General features: G+C 37.9%; 1 protein-coding gene across 5 annotated transcripts in view; it reads right to left on the minus strand.

Annotated features, from left to right (window-relative positions):
- Positions 1–19,356, minus strand: part of LOC126190877 (E3 ubiquitin-protein ligase Topors) — a 106,993-nt gene that overhangs the window by 19,479 nt on the left and 68,158 nt on the right. For all 5 annotated transcript variants that reach the window (XM_049931480.1, XM_049931482.1, XM_049931481.1 and 2 more), the window contains one exon: positions 2,409–2,636. In XM_049931480.1, coding sequence (XP_049787437.1) covers positions 2,409–2,636 — 228 coding nt within the window. The remainder of the gene's footprint in view (positions 1–2,408; positions 2,637–19,356) is intronic.

The raw sequence follows: 19,356 nt of genomic DNA on the forward strand, positions 1-19,356 counted from the left end.
TGTGTGGTGTAATGTTTCCTTGCACGAGGTTAGCTCTAATTCTGTCAGCAAGTTAAGCCATCTTATTACAAGTTTTCGCTGGCTAAAAGTCAGTGCAGTGACCAGCCTGAGAGTGGCAATCGTGTTTACAGGCGTATTTAAATTGGTCAGTATTCTGCCTAGCCTGAGCATCCCTGAGTGGGTAATGAGTGGCCGCCTTACACGGGTCCGTCATATCTGTTATGTTCTAATGATATTCCAGGACACTTTTGTTTAAAAACATTTTAAATTCCTCCATTCCTTTATTGCCATTAATTGTGTGTCTGAGACCTTTGATTTTTTTTTAATGGCGGTGTTGGTAGCTTCACTACCTCACCATACCTTATTAACAAAGTTCTGTATTTACTTTAATAGCCTGTTTACTAATGTTCTTTAAATTTTTTTAAACTGTTGTATTGCTATAAATTACTTGATTGCCGTTAGTGGCGTGTTTTGAAAAGCTGTTATTGCCGTACTGCTAGTTTCTGTAAGGTACGAATAAAACATTTGTGTGTGAAAATCTCAACTCGACAGTAAACTACTAGAAATTTGGCCCCGTTTCCCAATTTGTGGAGTGGCTTGTAGTGACCGTAACCACTGTGTGTGTGTCATACTCAAATGCATATTATGTAAGTATTCCTTAGTACATTCTTTACAGGTTTTGTACACCTTTAAAATTAGTGATAGTAACAAGGGTTACTATTTGCCTACCCTGTCTAACTCAAATGAAGCATTGCTTTAGTTTTGGTGCTTTAGTTAATTAACCACCTGGAGATTACTATCTGTGTTGCTACTCTCTACGTACATCGGTAATAGTAGGGTGTTAGAACCAATTTTCAGCACCTGTGGAAGTAAAACCGGTGATATCTGTTATGTAAGAGAACATTTTTGTCCTCTGGCTCACCGGAAAATACTACCCAGGGAGCAATATTTCTTCTTCCTTCTTCTTTTTTTTTTTTTGGGGGGGGGGGGGGGGGGTGTTCTTCCTTCGGTTCTAACATTTCTAGTATTTTCTTTCCTTTATTTCTTCTCCACCAGGAACACCACGTCTGGCCTCCCTTTTTCCATATTCATTCAACAGTTTACACTGCGGAAACTATTCTCTTATCTAAATACTTAAACCTGTTTCCAAAGGGTTGCCACAGGAGTAACACATGTACAAGTACCTCCCAAATGAAGTTTGACAACATTAGGATAGTAACGGAAGCTGATAATTACTTGATTTCTACATCAGCGCACTAAAAGAAAGTCATGAATTAACTGAAACATTAGAGGATGAATCAGAGGTGGTTTACCAGCCCTCTTTGTGGTTAATCTACAAGTACAAATAAAGCAAGACAATGAATACACTGGAAATGCTTTGTGTAAATAGCTTCCATTTCAATAAGTATACAGTTGATAAAATAAAAAAGACAAACTGTTACTATTTTAATTTTATAATACTAAAGAATGTTTGGAGATAAATATATTATTCATTATTTTATAGAGTTGTGAGAATGACCTTTATCTGTTGGCAATGATATGTGGTGTAACATACCACTTTTGGCAAATGATGGATTACCCAAAATGTAGCTAGCTGAAGAACTATGATTGCTATAGTGAAACTATTTGTTATTAGTTAATTAGTTTATAACTGTAAACTCTTTGGAATTTGTTATTGTTTGTGCATGTACACTAGCCCAGATGAATGTCGCACGTCTCCAAGGCAGGACAGGATGGCAGTTTGCTACACTGTGGTACTTGGTTGCTGGGTAGTTACTCCATGCCAAGATGTCCTGTCTCACAGAAGTGGGCCACGGTACTGAGAAAATGCATGAGTGATGACAATGGTACTTACGTCACACACACACACACACACACACACACACACACACACACACACACACACACAGAGAGAGAGAGAGAGAGAGAGAGAGAGAGAGAGAGAGAGAGAGAGAGAAGATTCATTCTATTTGTCAGATTCGTAAAGTACAGTCAGATTAAGAGTGTTTAACATCAGACAAAGTACGAACATTCGTTGTAAATGTGGCATTCCCTTATATCAAAAATTGTAACAGAAGACGTAATATAACTGTTACTGGAAGTAATACTTTCTCTGATTCAGTAGAGAGTTGAGATTTGGTAACATTTTACAGATTCCAGCACAAGAATACCTGCAGCAGTGAAGTTGTCCATATGAAGAAATAACTACACATTTATGTGTATATTTTTTCAGAAGGAAATAGTTCAGTTCATAGTTTGAGAGTAACACAATTTCAGACATAGGGAACAATTCACAATCTAATTTATGTAAGTAATAATTACCCTTTTGATGTAAACAGACTACGGGACAAAAATGATGGCGATTTATTGCACAGTGTTTAAAAAGAAGGGATTGCATTAGAAAATACCTGTAAAATTCGGGAGAAGATTCCCTGTATCTTCCTGTAATGTCATGTAATGGCATGACCCACAAATTTCTCTCGTATATTGAGCGTCTGAATTCTGCAGTAGCAATCTGTCTACGAGACCGAGTCCAAGGCGCACGCTGAGGTCGTCTCGCTGGTGGGAGTGGCTGCAGAACTACAGGATTCACTTCTTCTATACGAAATCTGCCATTATTTCCAGTCATTGTTGTCCTTCAGGAAAAAGAAAGAGAAAGGAAAAATATTCTTTATGAAACTATGTACTAATCTTACTGCTGGTATAATTTTGTGCATTTCACAATATATGGACACTGGAAATAGAACTAGAAACATTATAAACAGTTGCTACAATATGGCAGTTTGTATAATAGCAATAACTGAAGCATAACAGAGCTTATCTGATTAATAACATCGAAACAACATCAGTTTACTATCACCAGCAGTATTGTTACAGAATGCCACAGCTTGGGATTATAAAATATCAACCAAACTGAAGCAAAAGAAAATTTCACAGTAAGCGGTAGTTAAATGCTGTATGATGCCACCTCCATGACAAGAGTTTTTTCCCCCCTCCAGTGTACATTGCTTTGATAACAGTTTCTTCTGGACAATTTTTATGCCTGAATTCTAGGTAATGCACCTTCATTGTCTTCACCTGGTGTTTTGTTACTTCCCAACTTGTTTCACAAAATAAAGTCATTGTATAGGTTACTTTGCTGTCATAAAAAATACAAAGTATGTTTCCATCCATATAACTATGAGATACTTCATCAATATCCGATAATGCACCCATAATCACAAAAAAGCAAACTTTTTGACTATTCTGTCACACTCAGTTACAATATGGTTATTACTTTGAAATACCAACCTGAAATAATTATTGTCTGTTGAATCAGAGTGGATGATACCTACTTGCAGTGACATCACTCCTACAATGAAAAACATGCTACATGCAACTTGTTTACTTCAGAGGTCATTTTTTTAATTTCTTATTATTCACACAGTAGTATAAGTTTTACTGACGCTTAAAATATAAAACTTCCTGGCAGATTAAAACTGTGTGCCAGGCCGAGACTCTAACTCGGAAACTTTGCCTTCGGGCAAGTGCTCTACCAGCTGAGCTACCCAAGCACGGCTCACGCCTAGTCCTCACAGCTTTACTTCTGTCAGTACGGGGCGTGAGTCGTGCTTGGCTAGCTCAGTTGGTAGAGCACTTGTCCGCGAAAGGCAAAGGTCCCGAGTTCAAGTCTCTGCCTGGCACACAGTTTTAATCTGCCAGGAAGTTTCATATCAGTGCACACCCCGCTGCAGAGTGAAAATCTCATTCTGCTTAAAATATAGTTTGTTTTGCTGAAGATTTTTTATTTTGCAGGACTGTTTGATATTTGATGTTTAAAACCTCAAAGTACCATGTGCTCTTATAATTTCTACTCTTATAAAATTTTTTTTGCTGAAACATTGGCCTACGCTGATTTAAAGTACTAAGTTCACAGATTATAAAAATGTGTATGACTTTATGTAACATGCAATAATTCAGAAGTTATTTTTTTTAAAGATTTCATTGTTTATACAAAAGAGAACAATAACAGATACTGCTTAAATTCTGTTCCAAAAATGTGCAACCTGGTTAATTAATATTTTAAAAAACATGTGGATTATTAAAGGATACAACAAAATGTGTATTAATTACATTTACATCTACATCTATACTCTGCAAACCACCGTGAGATGCATGGAAGAGGGCATGTCCCATTTTACCAGTTATTATGGTTTCTTCATGTTCCTTTCAAGTATGGAGTGCGAGAAGAATGAGTGTTTGAATGCCTCTGTGTGTGCAGTAATAATTCTAATCTTATCCACATGATCCCTATGTTAGTGATAAGTAGGGGATTGTAGTAAATTCTAGAGTCATCATTTTTGAAACTTTGTTAATAGATTTTCTCGGGATAGTTTACATCCATCTTCCAATTCAGTTCCTTCAGTATCTCTGTAACACTCTCCCATGGATCAAACAAACCTGTGACCATTTGAGCTGCCCTTCTCTCTATATGTTTAATGTCCCCAATTAGTCCAACTTGATGTGGGTCCCACATACTGGAGCAATATTCAAGACCCAATCACGAGTGTTTTTGTAGCAATTTCCTTTGTAGACAGACTGCACTTCCCCATGTTCTATCAATAAACCAAAGTCTATCATCTGATTTACCAATGACTGAGCCTATGTGATATTTCCATTCCATATCCCTACAAAGTATTAACAGCCAGGTATTTATGTGAGTTGCCTGATTCCAACAGTGACTCATTGATATTATAACCACAGGATACTATATTTTTTTCATTTTGTGAAGTACAAAATTTTACATTCCTAACATTTAAAGCAAGTTGCCTATCTTTGCACCACTTTGAAATCTTATAAAGATCTGACTGAATATTTATGCAGGTTCTTTCAGACAGCACTTCATTAGTGATGACTGCATCATATGCAAAAAGTCTGTGGTTATTGTTGATATTGTCTGCAAGGTCACTAATATACAACATGAACAGCAAGGGTTCCAATACACTTCCCTGGGGCACACATGAAGTTACTTCAATATCTGACGATAATGCTCCATCCAAGATAATACGCTGTGTCCTCAATCCAATCATAAATTTCACTTGGTGCCCCATATGATTGTAATTTTGACAATAAGTGTAGTTGTGGTACTGAGTTAAATGCTTTTCGAAAATCAAGGAATACTACCTCTACCTGGTTGCCTTGACCTAAAGCTTTCAGTGTGCCATGTGAGAGAAGTGTGAGATGGGCACATGATCAACATTTTCAGAATCCAGGCTGGTTGGCATTGAGGAGAAAATTCTGTTCAAGATACCTCATTATGTTTGAGTTCAGAATATGTTCTGAAGTTCTAGAACAGATCGACATCAAGGGTACTGGATGGTAGTTTTGTGGATCAATTCTACTAGATCTGTGGTTTTTCCCAAGAAATGGACACAGTTTTTTTGTTTGAGAGATCAGTGATAGATCATAGTTAGAACAGGGGCTAAATCAGCTGCATATTCAATATAGAATCTGACAGGGATTCCATTGGACCTTGGAGCTTTGTTCAATTTTAATGATTTCAGCTGTTTCTCAAAACCACCGACACTAATACTTATTCTGTTCATCTTTTCAGTGATATGAGGATTAAATTGGGGCAATTCTCCTGGCTTTTGATTGGTAAAGGAACATTTGAAATTGGATTTAAGTATTCCAGCTTTTGCTTTGCTACCCTCAATTTCAGTTCCAGTCTCATTTGCTAGGGACTGGGCACTAACTTTGGTGCCACTAACAGCCTTTACATACAATCAGACTTAATTTGGGTTTTGTGGAATATCTTTTGACAATATTCTGCTGCAGTAGTCACTGAAGGCATCACACATTGCTCTCTTGAAAGCCAAACAGGTTTCATTCAGCATCTCTCTATCTATAGCCCTTTGCTTTGTTCTACAATTACTGTGCAGCAATCTCTGTTCCTTTAGAGGTTTCTTTACAGTTACTGTAAACCATGGAGGTTCCCTCTCATTATGAACTGTTTCACTGGGTACTATCTATCCAGAGGATGACCAATTATTCTTTTAAATTTGAGTCATGGTCCTCTACATGCTTCTACCCTGAGCTGAAAGTTTTAAGTTCCTCACTGAGATATGATGCTACTGAGTTTTCATCTAGTTTACTGAACATATACATCTTTCTGCATGTTTTAGCTGTCAGGTCTTTTTCTTGCCATTAGATCCAATATATTTCCAACAAGAGTTGGGTTCCTAACTGCGTGTTCTAGACAGTTTTCAGAGATGGCAATTAGTCATATTTCATGGGATGTCATCATGCCCACCACTAACCAAACTGTTATTTTCCCAACTGATTGATTACAGTATGATTGGGGAACTTATGTATGTGTCATCAACCAAAATTACATCAGTGTGTACTGATCATATTAATTATATGCACATTCAACATAATTTTCAATGTGTGTCTCCGTATCCGTGTACTTTACAGTCACCCTGTATGGGTGAATACAATGTGTGTGTATATATAAATATCACAAACATACATCGCACATGCGCAACCCCCCCCCCCCCCCCCCCCAGCACCACCACCACACACACACACACACACATATATAGAGGATAACCATGTAAATAGAAGGATATGGAAGACAATAAGTAAATCAAATGACATGCAGATATAAGGAACAAGGACTGGCCTACAAATAAGCATATAGTATTGTATGATGTACATAATCTATATGTTGGTTTCAGAGTAAGCACCTGAAAATGCCCAATCGCTGATAGTGAGAAAATAAGTAACTGTCATCATAATATAGCAAAGGTGAAACATGGGAGTGTGTCTGTACGAAATGTGCACATTTGCTACGCTGCTCCTGTCCCCAGCAACTCTAAATGTGTTTACATGCACCACCTGCCGACACCTGTGAGCTGCATGTTGGAACAGTTGTTTAAATACAAAGTTTGGTGCATGATTCAAAGATTGGCAACAAGAGAACAATGCAGAAACAGAGTTCTATGTGATAACTATTACAGTGTGTACAAGAAAGAAAAACTTAATAAAATATCATGTTGCCCTCTAAGTAATGAATGGGCAGTTAAAATCATGTAACATTCCTATGAAGTGAATACTACTAATAAAAAGGTTTCACTACACAACTTAGTAGAACATGACCAGTTATAGGCGTAGAGCTACGAACAAAAAATGCGTGTGTGTAATGTAAAACTGTCACAAACTCAATTAGGAAACATTGTAAGATGACCCAAAAATATGTTGAAATGAAGAAAAAGCTTTATAATGTATTAATAAAATGAAGAATTTCATGCACTACAAGTTCTCAAGGACAGCAATATTTTTCCAGTGTGGAAGATTGAAAACAGAGCTTTGTTTCCTTTGCAAGGTGTGTGTGATGATGTGGATAAAACTGAATCACTTGAAAACAGCGATAGAAGAAAAAGGGAGGAAATGGCAGCAATGGGACAGCAAAGCAAAACATTATATAGTGAGCACAATTGACAAAAGGCTCAAGCCACATGTGTTATGCTGTGAAACAGGTTACGTACGACAAACTTGAAGAAATATATGAAAGAGACACGCCTCAACAAACTTAGCAGTCACTCAAGAATTTTACAGTTCCAAATATGATAAAACTAGAGTCATGTTTAGTAATATATGTATTATACAGAATGTAGCATTTGGACTAAACTGCCCCCATTCAATAAAAATGTCTGGTTCTATGTTCATGCCCACGACACTGTGTATTTTGCAAGAAAAATAATCATGGACAAAGGAATTGGTACATTAAAACAAAAATAAAATTCAAGAACCAAAAACGAGACTTTTCAAGTTCTGCTGTCAGTGGAAAATGAAAACCACACAAAGGAAGACTGTTATTTTGAGGACAAAAACAAAACAAACATAGCAGTTTTCAGCTAAGAAAAACTATCAAAGCAGGTTCAGTCACTGATGAACACAAGGAAGAAGACATTACTTATGGAAACAAAAAAGAAGACTGTAAAGTTGAACAAATATATTTCAAGGAAGATGCAATACATGAAAGTCACAGATCAAGTAATCAGAGTAGGACGTGTGTACACTTTAACAGTCAAATCATAACTGAGTCCAAGTCTAGCGGCCGCTGGCTGGCTGGCCGCTTAGGTGGCGCTGCTGCTGCATGGCTGGCAGACTGCGCCGCATGTAGAGGACGCGCGTAACTGCGCGGTGGCACTTTGAAAGATCGGCGAGTCACAACAAAGACATATCTAAAGAGAAGAAGAAAGAAGTCAACACTAAAGATGAGAAGAGACAGAACAAGAAAGAAGGAATAAATAAAAGGAAAAAAAGAAAGAAAGCAGTAAGGCTGATACTGTGTTTATTGCATGTGAATGCAACAAAGAAAGAAGAAATGGTCAGGGTTTGTTGATAGTGCATGTGCAGGACATGTGTACTGAAATGGAAAAGTTAACAAACGTGAAAGACTACGACAGCGTTGTAAAAGTTGCGAAACAATGTGGGTTAAAGAAGACAGTAGCAACAGGACACTTTGTGGATGGAAACTGTATTCTCACAGATATTCTGTTTATTCCAGAACAGAGTATAAATCTGATGTCTGTGAAAGCTATTACTGAAAAAGACTGTTCAATGTTTTGGCTGATTTTAAAATAAAATGTTCAGTTTAGGACCATAAACAAGAAACTGATTAGATGTAGTGACAATTAAATTAGAAATACATCTGCTTCTGACAAGAAGAAGAAAAATATGAGCAGCATAAGAGGCTGTGTTATTCATGCACAGGTTGCACTTGAGCGACCAAGAAAATGTGTAATGGAAAATGGGTAAACAGTTTACATTCAACAGAAAAAAAGTGTGAAGTTTGTGTGAGAGTTCAGCTAGCACAAAATTCCTTTTCTACTGTGGAGGAAAGACTAACAAATCATTAAAATAATACAAACTGATGTATGTGGAGAGGTAAAATGGTTCAAATGGCTCTGAGCACTATGCGACTTAACTTCTGAGGTCATTAGTCGCCTAGAACTTGGAACTAATTAAACCTAACTAACCTAAGGACATCACACACATCCATGCCCGAGGCAGGATTCAAACCTGCGACCGTAGCGGTCGCTCGGCTCCAGACTGTAGCGCCTAGAACCCCACGGCCACTCTGGCCGGCTGTGGAGAAGTAAATTCCCCAACATTTAATGGATACAGATATTACATAACCATCAGATGATTTCACTCAGTTTCTTTTAGCCTGTTTTTTATGATGTGCAGTCAAAGGTTGGAACACCCCTTTTGTGTTGGAAAAGTAAAAATTAGTTCAATCTGAAAGAGTCAAAAAGAAGACGTGATAAAGAATAGTCATGAATTTAAGAATAGGTGTGAAGGCAAAGGAACTGTGATAGACTATAGTATTGCCTACAGCCCTTAGCTTAATAGGAAAGCAGAGGGGCTAAAGCTGACAATAATGAACAACGCAGCAAGAGCTATGATAAGCCCAACTATCAATCAAAATCATGATACACTGGCAGAAAAAGTGATCTGGGAGAAGATTAGATCTGTCAATACTTCAAACTTTTAGCCAAGAGTTTTTCTAAAAATCTAGGACACCCGAAGAAACTAGGTGAAAGAAATAATCCATAAATGTATGTTGGCTGTTCTCCAAATATCAACAGACAGTTAATGCAGAAGGAAGAAATAGTGTTGCGTCAAGAGAAGTTGAATTTGAACAAAAATGACGAAAGACACTGTAAAGAAAAATCTTGTTATCAGCAAAGAAAATGATGCTACCAACATTATGAAGGAGAAGACAATCAAAGTGGATGACGACATGGGATACAGCCAATGTGAAGAAATTTTTAAGCTATGGAGATTGTGAAACATTCCTTTCTCCTAGAGAATGTATCAATGATCCAGATAAACAAAACTGGTTGAAGGCAATTGAAGAAGAAAAAAAAAAATTTTGAATGGAATGATACATGGAAGTTGGTGAAGCAAAAGGAATCTTTAAAGTACAACAAGATAGTCGATATAAGGACAGGCTGGTTGTCAGAGGTTGTCAACTAGAAATGGATACAGATTTCAAGAACTTATTCAGACCAGTGGCAGATGTCCTTTCACTTTGAATGGACTTAGGCAAGCCTCATTCAGATGGAATAAAATGCTGACAGATTTCTTAAAACCAGATGGGCTAATTCAGCTGATTTCACATCCATGCATACTTGAACATGAAACTCAAGAAATGTATGTACATGGCTACAAATATTGATGAAGGAATCATTATGGGAAAAAGAGTTGGAGAAAACATGCTGAAGAAATTTAAGAACAACTTTGAAATCTCTAAGACAGAAAATCCAGATATTTACACTCGACAGCACAAAATGTGGGTCACTCCTGAATTCCAATGTGTAAGCTGCATCTGACTGTACGCAACCAACAGGGCATAGCTGTGTTGCAGGTCATCTAAACCCTCTGCAGTACAGTCGTTTAACTATACACAATGGGTAACACAAGAGACTACTAGAGAACACTGCTTTTTATGGCAGTCAGTCCAGATTAAACCAATACCATCATACAACATATATTAGAAAAAAACATTATCGGAACAGTCCTTAACACTTGTAAATGAAACTTCATTACAATAAGTGAGACTGTAGAAGTCTTATCACATGACATTGCATGTCAAGTTGTTGTCTGTGATCCGAATTTGAATCCACTGTTAACCAGAGCTTGCATGCCTGATCAAGACTTGCCTCGACATAAATAGGTGTAAAATATCAAAGTGTTCACCATTATGAGTTTACAAGGCCGAATGTCCAAAACTGGAAATAAATGACAATTTGTTCAGCACTGTATTGGCAACCCCATGAAGCTTATATTGCCCCTGAGAAGTAACCACATGTAATAATAAAGTGGAACATACAAATGTGAAACACCTGAAGTAAAGTTGTAGTGATGGATGGGGAGTAGACCCCAGTACCTATATGAATTGTTAACTAATCACAATCAGATATCAGATATTAAAGGTGTTCACCAACAGCATGATATTGGAACATGAAACAACAATATAAATGTTTTTTGCCTGTCAGGGACTCGAAACTGGTAACTTTTGATACTGTCTTACAGCTATGAATAGACATGAAATATTTACTGTTTCTTCACCAGTAGTGAGATGTGCACATGTTCAGCTAGAGGCAATGCAATGAATAGTTCTGTGCTGCATGGGACTTCGCACATGTTCAGCTAGAGGTAATGTAACAAATAGTTCTGTGCTGCCTGTGACTCCAACCCAGTGCACAGCAACACTGTTGACCCCATACAAACAGATTTCAACTATCAAATTCCCTTTTCCTATTAGTTAGGATCACACCTTTTGTAGAGACCTGGAGGAGTTTGGCATCATGAGGAAACAACAAACTGATGGGATAATATCATACTGAAGGGTTCAAATCCAGAGAAAAATTGGAATCGGAGCTCAAATCCCAGTCCAGTGTCAATATTTTCAAAATCTCAAGGTCACTTAAAGTAAGAAATCAAGACCTATGATCTTACATGACAATTAATTCACAAACTAAAACAACATTAATAGTGTAAGAAAGCTTCCCAGAGATAAGAGTTTCTGCAAGGAGTGATGTCTGCCTCTGGTAGCCCAAGGTTATCCAACTCTGTTCCAGTCAGTAGCGAATGGACACATTTTATGTTGATTTGGAACCATGGCACAGTCCTGCATTCTTTACATGGTATTACTGAAGGTGAAGAGATTATGTTTGTGGCTGTTAAAAACTGGTGCCCGAACGGGAATCAAATCCACATCTTAGCCATTAGAAGCTAGCCTCAGTCCAACCAATCAATCGAATTTCACATGTGTTATAGTTCAATTCTTTTATCTTGGCAGTTCGTACATGCCCGCCCAGACGTGGAAGATTGCTGCGTTGCCAGTTGTACGAGAAGCAGCGCCGTAGTATAGTTCGCAAACTTACGTTTAGTGGGGAGCGCGCAGTTTATGAAGTAAAGCCACCACGGCCGCATTAACCCTTTCGCTGCTACAGAAACGTGCTCCCCGCATTCCGCGATGTGCGCGATTTTGTCATCATTGCACTGCTTGCCTGAGCAGACACATGGTGTTTCGACTGCTTTGACACACTTTATCATTTGATTTCACAAAAACTATTTGGCCCAAAAATTTGATTTTTACACATCTTCTTGACTGATACCTTCCCCCCATAAATGACTTAATTTTGTTTCGATGTTCAACGCAGTTATTGTGCAGCATTAGATGTAGTAAACCATTGCACAAAATTTTGAAGAATTGGCAGAGGTAAAAGTCCATAGCATATACTTTCCATATGGTCGATTTTAGTTACCACTAGAAATTTCAAAAAATTACATTCAAACGAATAAAATTCATGAAGTAAGACACTTCGATATTGTTTTTAAATAAAGAAAATATTAAGCACCGATCAAGGTTTGAACTCAGAACCTTTCGCTCAGCAACCATACACTTTAACCATTACGCTACCGCAACTCATCACTCGATACATCTCCCAGAGGACTTTAAAGTATCACGCAAAATACCGACAAACACTGTTGGTATGATTATGAATTACTCACGTTTCGTCGAAGTATAATAGGAAATAAACAATTACCGCTGTTCTTTATTGCGAAAAAGTGGTTAGTGAGAATGATACAAACCCCTTTCCTTGCTATCGCCTGAATTAGGAGGCTTGTTTGGTTTAATTAATTAATAGAATATGAAGCAATTGGTATAAAGAATGCTTTTTCCAAACTTTCTATAAAAGAAAGTCTGCTGTCAAGAACATTGATTTTGTTCAATTACTTTATTTATGACTGAAAGTTTCTAAAACTGAAGACACTTGTCCGTGCTCTGCACTGCAGTCGAGCTCTGGCAACGTTGTTCTCTATTCATTGGCTGACTGTGTTTTGTGACGTCAGATGCGCAGAACGAACCTAAACTCGACCGCCATCATAAATGACGCACACTTTAGCATCATGTTTTTGTCACAATGGGGTATGCAGTATGAGAAGTGTTGACTTCCACTTGAGTTGTTGTTGCAGATAACTTACTTGTAGTCCAGTAATCAATATCATGTAATGTAAATGCAAAACCATGATATCAAACCCATCCTTTCCTTTCCTTTCTTAAGCAGTATTGTCTGCTACGAGCATCAGTCTGACAAAGTCCGAGACTTTTTAGTTCATTTTCTAAACACCAGTAACAGAAAAATCTTATGGAAACATGTTTGGGAAAGGGCTTGGGGGCATATGTCATGGTAAGACCAATTTCAGCGCTGTCACCCAGTGTCTGCTTGATTCAGATCGGTGTCTGCCCAAGTGATCACATGTTTGGGAAAGGGCTTGGGGGGTGTCTGTCATGGTAAGACCAATTTCAGCACTGTCACCCAGTGGCTGCTTGATTCAGATCAGTGTCCGCCCAAGTGATCATGATGCATCAAGCATAGAGCCTATGATCTCCAGCAGACTTTTCTGTGCTTGAATAGCAAGTATAACATCATGTAACATTGTGCATGATATAATACTATGTTTCAACACGCTCTGTGGCGATTTTGTATGGCATGTTGCTATAAGCATATTTAAATATGGTCTTATTTTGTTCAAGTCTGCAGTATAGCTCATGCCATGACAACTTTAATATTTCTCATGTTTGTCGCTCTGAGGAGCATTGTTTATGCATTAGAAAATTGAGTAATGTCTAATATATGAGACACTGGGTTCTGTTCATGTTTAATAGAAGTGTGAAAACAGTGGAGGCAATTCGAAACACCTGTGCCTTGTAAGAAATGAGTGATATCGAGAAAGTAAAGCTGCATCATTTCAAACACGATCGTTTTCAGATAAATTAATCACCACATTCAGGAAGAGAAATAGGCATTGATGAGGGACGTTTCTGTGATTTACTACTATGGTCAATGACCGTGTTTCCAATAACTGGCAAGCAAGTGTGAAACCCATTAACCTTCATGCGACACTTGCCTACAGTAGTCAAACTGAGATTAAAAGAAAGGAAGGAGGATTACGGTACAGCATCTCATCAAAAACAAGATTAGACGTGAAGCAAAATCTCTAACTGGAAAGGTTGGAGAAGGAAGTTGTCTGTGCACTTTCAAAGCTATGTTTGCCGTAGTAGATTTAAGAAAGTCACTGTAAACCTAAATCAGTGTAGTCTGATGGCGAAGTACTGTATGTAACTTCATAAGGAGAAAACAGTGAGTAAGCCATAACAAACATTAGCTCAAATGCCTGTGTACATCCACAAAATGTATTGTTATTGATATATGACTGGTGGTACAAAAAAGGTGTTTTGTGTTATGAACTGCTTCATAGGAATGTGTCCTTCACAGCTGACAATTGTTGACACCAAATGCAACCTGGAAGACACCACCAAGGAGCTTGGCTGGCAAACATATCTACCTCACGTCTTTTAATCTGGTATTTGCATGTGTTTACTTTTCTCACCCCTTATCAATCAACCACCAAGAAAGTTGGTTTTTGATTTCCTTTGTTTGTTTTGTTTTGGTGACTGCACTTTAAACATGGCTTAACTCAGAGTCAGTGAGTCGCTACACACTTGGGACAGAGAAACTACCTGTGCATCATCAGATGGGTTTCGATAATGACGTGGAATATCTTGTTGTCAGGTTCTCTGATTTTTGTGTCCATTTTGTTCAGTACCCTCATGGGAAAAACTATTAATATGCACTACTCTAATGCAACTGATGTCTCATAATAATACAATACATCAAATGGCTATCTTAATTAAACGTGAAGTCTCTTGTTATACTCAAGTAGCTGTTTCACAGAGGAAGACTGCACTGTAGTTCCTTTTCTAGATTGTCACACAGATGACAAAATGGTAGATATCGAAATAGATGACAGAGGGATAGAAAAACAATTAAAATTGCTCAAAAGAGGAAAGGCCACTGGACCTGATGGGATACCAGTTCGATTTTACACAGAGTACGTGCAGGAACTTTACTCCCTTCTTGCAGCTGTGTACCGTAGGTCTCTTGTGTTCCAAAACATTGGAAAAGGGCACAGGTCATCCCCGTTTTCAAGAAGATGAACAGATGTGCAGCACTATATACCTATATCTCTAACGTCGATCAGTTGTAGAATTTTGGAACAAGTATTATGTTAGAGTATAATGACTTTTCTGGAGACTAGAAATCTACTCTGTTGGAATCAGCATGGGTTTCGAAAAAGACAATTGTGTGAAACCCAGCTCACGCTATTTGTCCATGAGACTCAGAGGGACATAGACACGGGTTCCCAGGTAGATGCTGTGTTTCTTGACTTCCGCAAAGGCGTTTGATACGGTTCCCCACAGTCGTTTAATGAACAAAGTAAGAGCACATGGACTATCAGACCAGTTGTGTGATTGGATTGAAGAATTTCTAGATAACAGAATGCAGCATGTCATTCTCAATGGAGAGAAGTCTTCCGAAGTAAGAGTGATTTCAGGTGTGCTGCAGGGGAGTGTCGTAGGACCGTTGCTATTCACAATATATATAAATGACCTTGTGGATAACATCGGAAGTTCACTGAGGCTTTCTGTGGATGATGCTGTAGTATAACGAGAGGTTTTAACAATGGAAAATTGTACTGAAATGCACGAGGACCTGCAACGAATTGACACATGGTGTAGGGAATGGCAATTGAATCTCAATGTAGACAAGTGTAATGTGCTGCAAATACATAGAAAGAAAGATCCTTTATCATTTAGCTACAATGTAGCAGGTCAGCAACTGGAAGCAGTTAATTCCATAAATTATCTGGGAGTACGCATTAGGAGTGATTTAAAATGGAATGACCAGATAAAATTAATCGTTGGTAAAGCAGATGCCAGACAGATTCATTGGAAGAATCCTATGGAAATGCAGTCTGAAAACAAAGGAAGTAGGTTACAGTACACTTGTTCGCCCATTGCTTGAATACTGCTCACTGGTGTGGGATCTGTACCAGGTAGGGTTGATAGAAGAGAGAGAGAAGATCCAATGGAGAGCAGCGTGCTTTGTTACAGGATCATTTAGTAATTGCAAAAGCGTTACGGAGATGACAGATGAACTCCAGTGGAAGACTCTGCAAGAGAGACACTCAGTAGCTCGGTAGGGGCTTTTGTTGAAGTTCTAAGTACATACCTTTACCGAGGAGTCAAGCAGTATATTGATCCCTCCTATGAATATCTCGCGAAGAGACCATGAGGATAAGATCAGAGAGATTTAGAGCCCACAGAGATGCAGACCGACAATATTTCTTTCCACAAACAATATGAGACTGGAACAGAAAAGAGAACCGATAGAGGTACTCAAGATACCCTCCACCACACACTGTCAGGTGGCTTGCGGAGTATGGATGTAGATTTAGATATGTAACAATGTGGCTGTTAGAGAGTAGTTGTTGAATGAAACACCATTAACAGAGTATCCAGTGATAAGATATCATTTGCAGATTTTCAGTAGCAGTTCTGCAGTATTTTATGTTCCTTACTTCTAGATTCACTGGTTACTGAATGTAGTGAGATATCTTATGATGACAAAATTTCTGAAGATGTCCTTCTGAGATCAATTTAGCTGTCTGTGGCTCTGTCACAGAGCAGGTAAAATGTTACTCTCATGCCAGTTTCAAAGTGAGAGTTACTCGTTACAGTGCGTTGACATTTTCACGGTGCAAGTGACCAACTGCTGCATTCACTGCCTCCTCATTGCCCTTGTGATAGCTGATACAAATAATACACAATGTAGACAACGAGATTAGTTGTAGTTGTTGTGTGAAAGTGATCTCCCTTTCTGTAAACATATGTTTGGCAAGTAGATGACACATCGAAGCAAAATCCATTGAAAATCTTTGATTAGTATACCACAAATGAATCTTGAGACTTGCAAGATAATTCTCTGTCATTCCAGCAAACTATCACAGCGTCACCACACATGTTCCGCTATGTTGTCATGACCCTACCACAGTCGTAGCAGGACGATTATGTTTCTACAGGCAATGTCTTTCTTGTATGGGCTAACAATTTAGGAGTGTACCTTGTACGTAAACAATGCTGCAGCTTAATTACTTTTCTTACAATGTCATGAGGAGTATTCTAGTATATATGGTGAGAGAGAAGAATGAAAAGTTGCACAGACCACAGCAATACATATGAGAGAAAATAAACATATCTACTGAGTTATAGATCCATTTCATTGGCATTGACTTGTAGCAGGGTGTGAGAACAAATAATTAATGTTATGAAATACCCCAGAATATATTACATACTGACATCGAACCAGTGTGGATTTCGAAAACATCACTCTTGTGAGTCACAGCTGGTACTTTATCTGCATGACATACAGCGTACAGGGACTCTCCAACTGATTCCATATTTATAGATTTCCATAAAGGCTTTTGATATCAATCCTCAGAAGCGGCTTCCAACCACATGGCTTTCTTATGGACTATCGTCTCAGTTTTGCGATTTCTTGTCTGAAAGGTCACAGTTTGCAGTAATTGTCAGGACGTCACCTAGTGAAAAGGAAGTGATGAGTGTGCTGCTGCAAGTAAAGTGATGTAGACCTTTTACTTTAATACATATAAAATATTTAGAAAACAATCAGAACATTTCTCTTAGATTTGTGGCAGTTAATGCTGCCGTCTAGTAAACTCCTCAGAAGAGCAAAGCAAATAGCAAAATGACGTTGAAAATATAACTTCACAGTGCAAAATGTGAATTGATCATAAACAATAAAATGTGTGAGGTTCTCCAGATGATTACTAAGAAGGTTTCATCGAGCTTCGAGAAATCAATGAGTAAAACTAATTTGAGCGTCACAGATCTAACAAAAGTCCTAGGGCTCACAAATATAAACAACATAACTGGGAAACATCACATGTTGTGACGAAGGTGAATCAAATGTTGGGTTATTGACACAAGCCTTAAAAGACCAAAGAAGTCTACTAAGGAGACTGCCAGCACTACAGTTGTTCGACCTCTTGGAATACTGTTGACTACTGCGTGATCATTATCTGACGGAATTGTTAGGAAGTGTTTTCTGAACATGTTTGTTTGGAGTGAAGTCTTATATGGAAGTGAAATACGACTGATTAACAGTACTTAGAAGAAGAAATTAGAAGCTTTTTAAATATGGCAATATAGAAGACTACTGAAGATTAGGTGGGTAGAATGGATACCCAATGTAGATGTACTGGATCTAATTAAAGAGGAAAAAAGTTTACAGCACTACTTGACTAAAATAAGGGTAGTTTGATAGACACATTCTGAAGCACCAAGCAATAGTTCAATTGATAAAGGGTGGCAGAGTGAGTGTGTGTGTGTGTGTGTGTGTGTATGTGTGTGTGTGTGTGTGTGTGTGTGTTAGAGAGAGAGAGAGAGAGAGAGAGCTGCATCAAACCAGTCTCTAGGCAGATGACTACAATATCATCAATTCCATGCACATACAGTACAAATAAATTCTGAAAGCATGCATAGTCATTACTTATCAACAGTGATAGTTATCTGTATACATGGCAACTCCAGACTGCAGAAATGTGTTACTGAAATCTTAACTGATGGGATGGGAAAGAAATGAAAAAGGAAAGGTTGAGGTATGGCATTGTTGCTCTAACTAGAAAACAAATTACTAGTGACACAAGGAGTTCATTACTACTGGTTGGCTGTGCCTAGAAATAGAGGACTGAAAATTAGAATGTAAGTGATCAATGAAGTTGCACACATTACATTATTTCACAGGAAAGGAGAGGGGGAAATTGAGCAGAACATGCACAATACATCATGCATTGCATCAATATCATCTATAACTAATACCCCTTAAGCCAACTAATGTGTACTCAAATTGTATGTATGTGTCATTTATACAATAACAATAACAAGTCAATGAGTGTGAGCCAAACAGAAATAGTAAAATAAAAAATTTAATTAAGAGACATATCCACCCACAAGTTAGAAATGGTATCAAAATTATCCTCTAGCTGGCAGTATTGTGTGTATTCATAATTCACAACACTATTCTAAAGCTGTAATTTATTACTAAGCAACAGTAGTGGCCATTTTATTATTTAGTACCAACAAACAGAAGCATAAAACAGACAAATGCTGTGATTTGGGTAGCAGATATCTTTTCTGTAGCACACACATAGTACTATGGTTTTAGAATCCACTATGATACTTAAAGCCACAGTGGTGGAACACCACCGAATGATATTAAAATTATTTCAATAAAACATTCTAGATAACATGTAACTTGTATATACTTCATTTGGTGGTCAGTTTCAGTCTTTTATAAACAATTTTTTACTCATTGGTGACAGCAGGAGCTGGCAATGTGGAGCAGACCACTCTGGAGGCACGTTGAA

This window comes from Schistocerca cancellata, chromosome 6, assembly GCF_023864275.1.
Source record: "Schistocerca cancellata isolate TAMUIC-IGC-003103 chromosome 6, iqSchCanc2.1, whole genome shotgun sequence".
Classification (NCBI taxonomy): domain Eukaryota; kingdom Metazoa; phylum Arthropoda; class Insecta; order Orthoptera; family Acrididae; genus Schistocerca; species Schistocerca cancellata.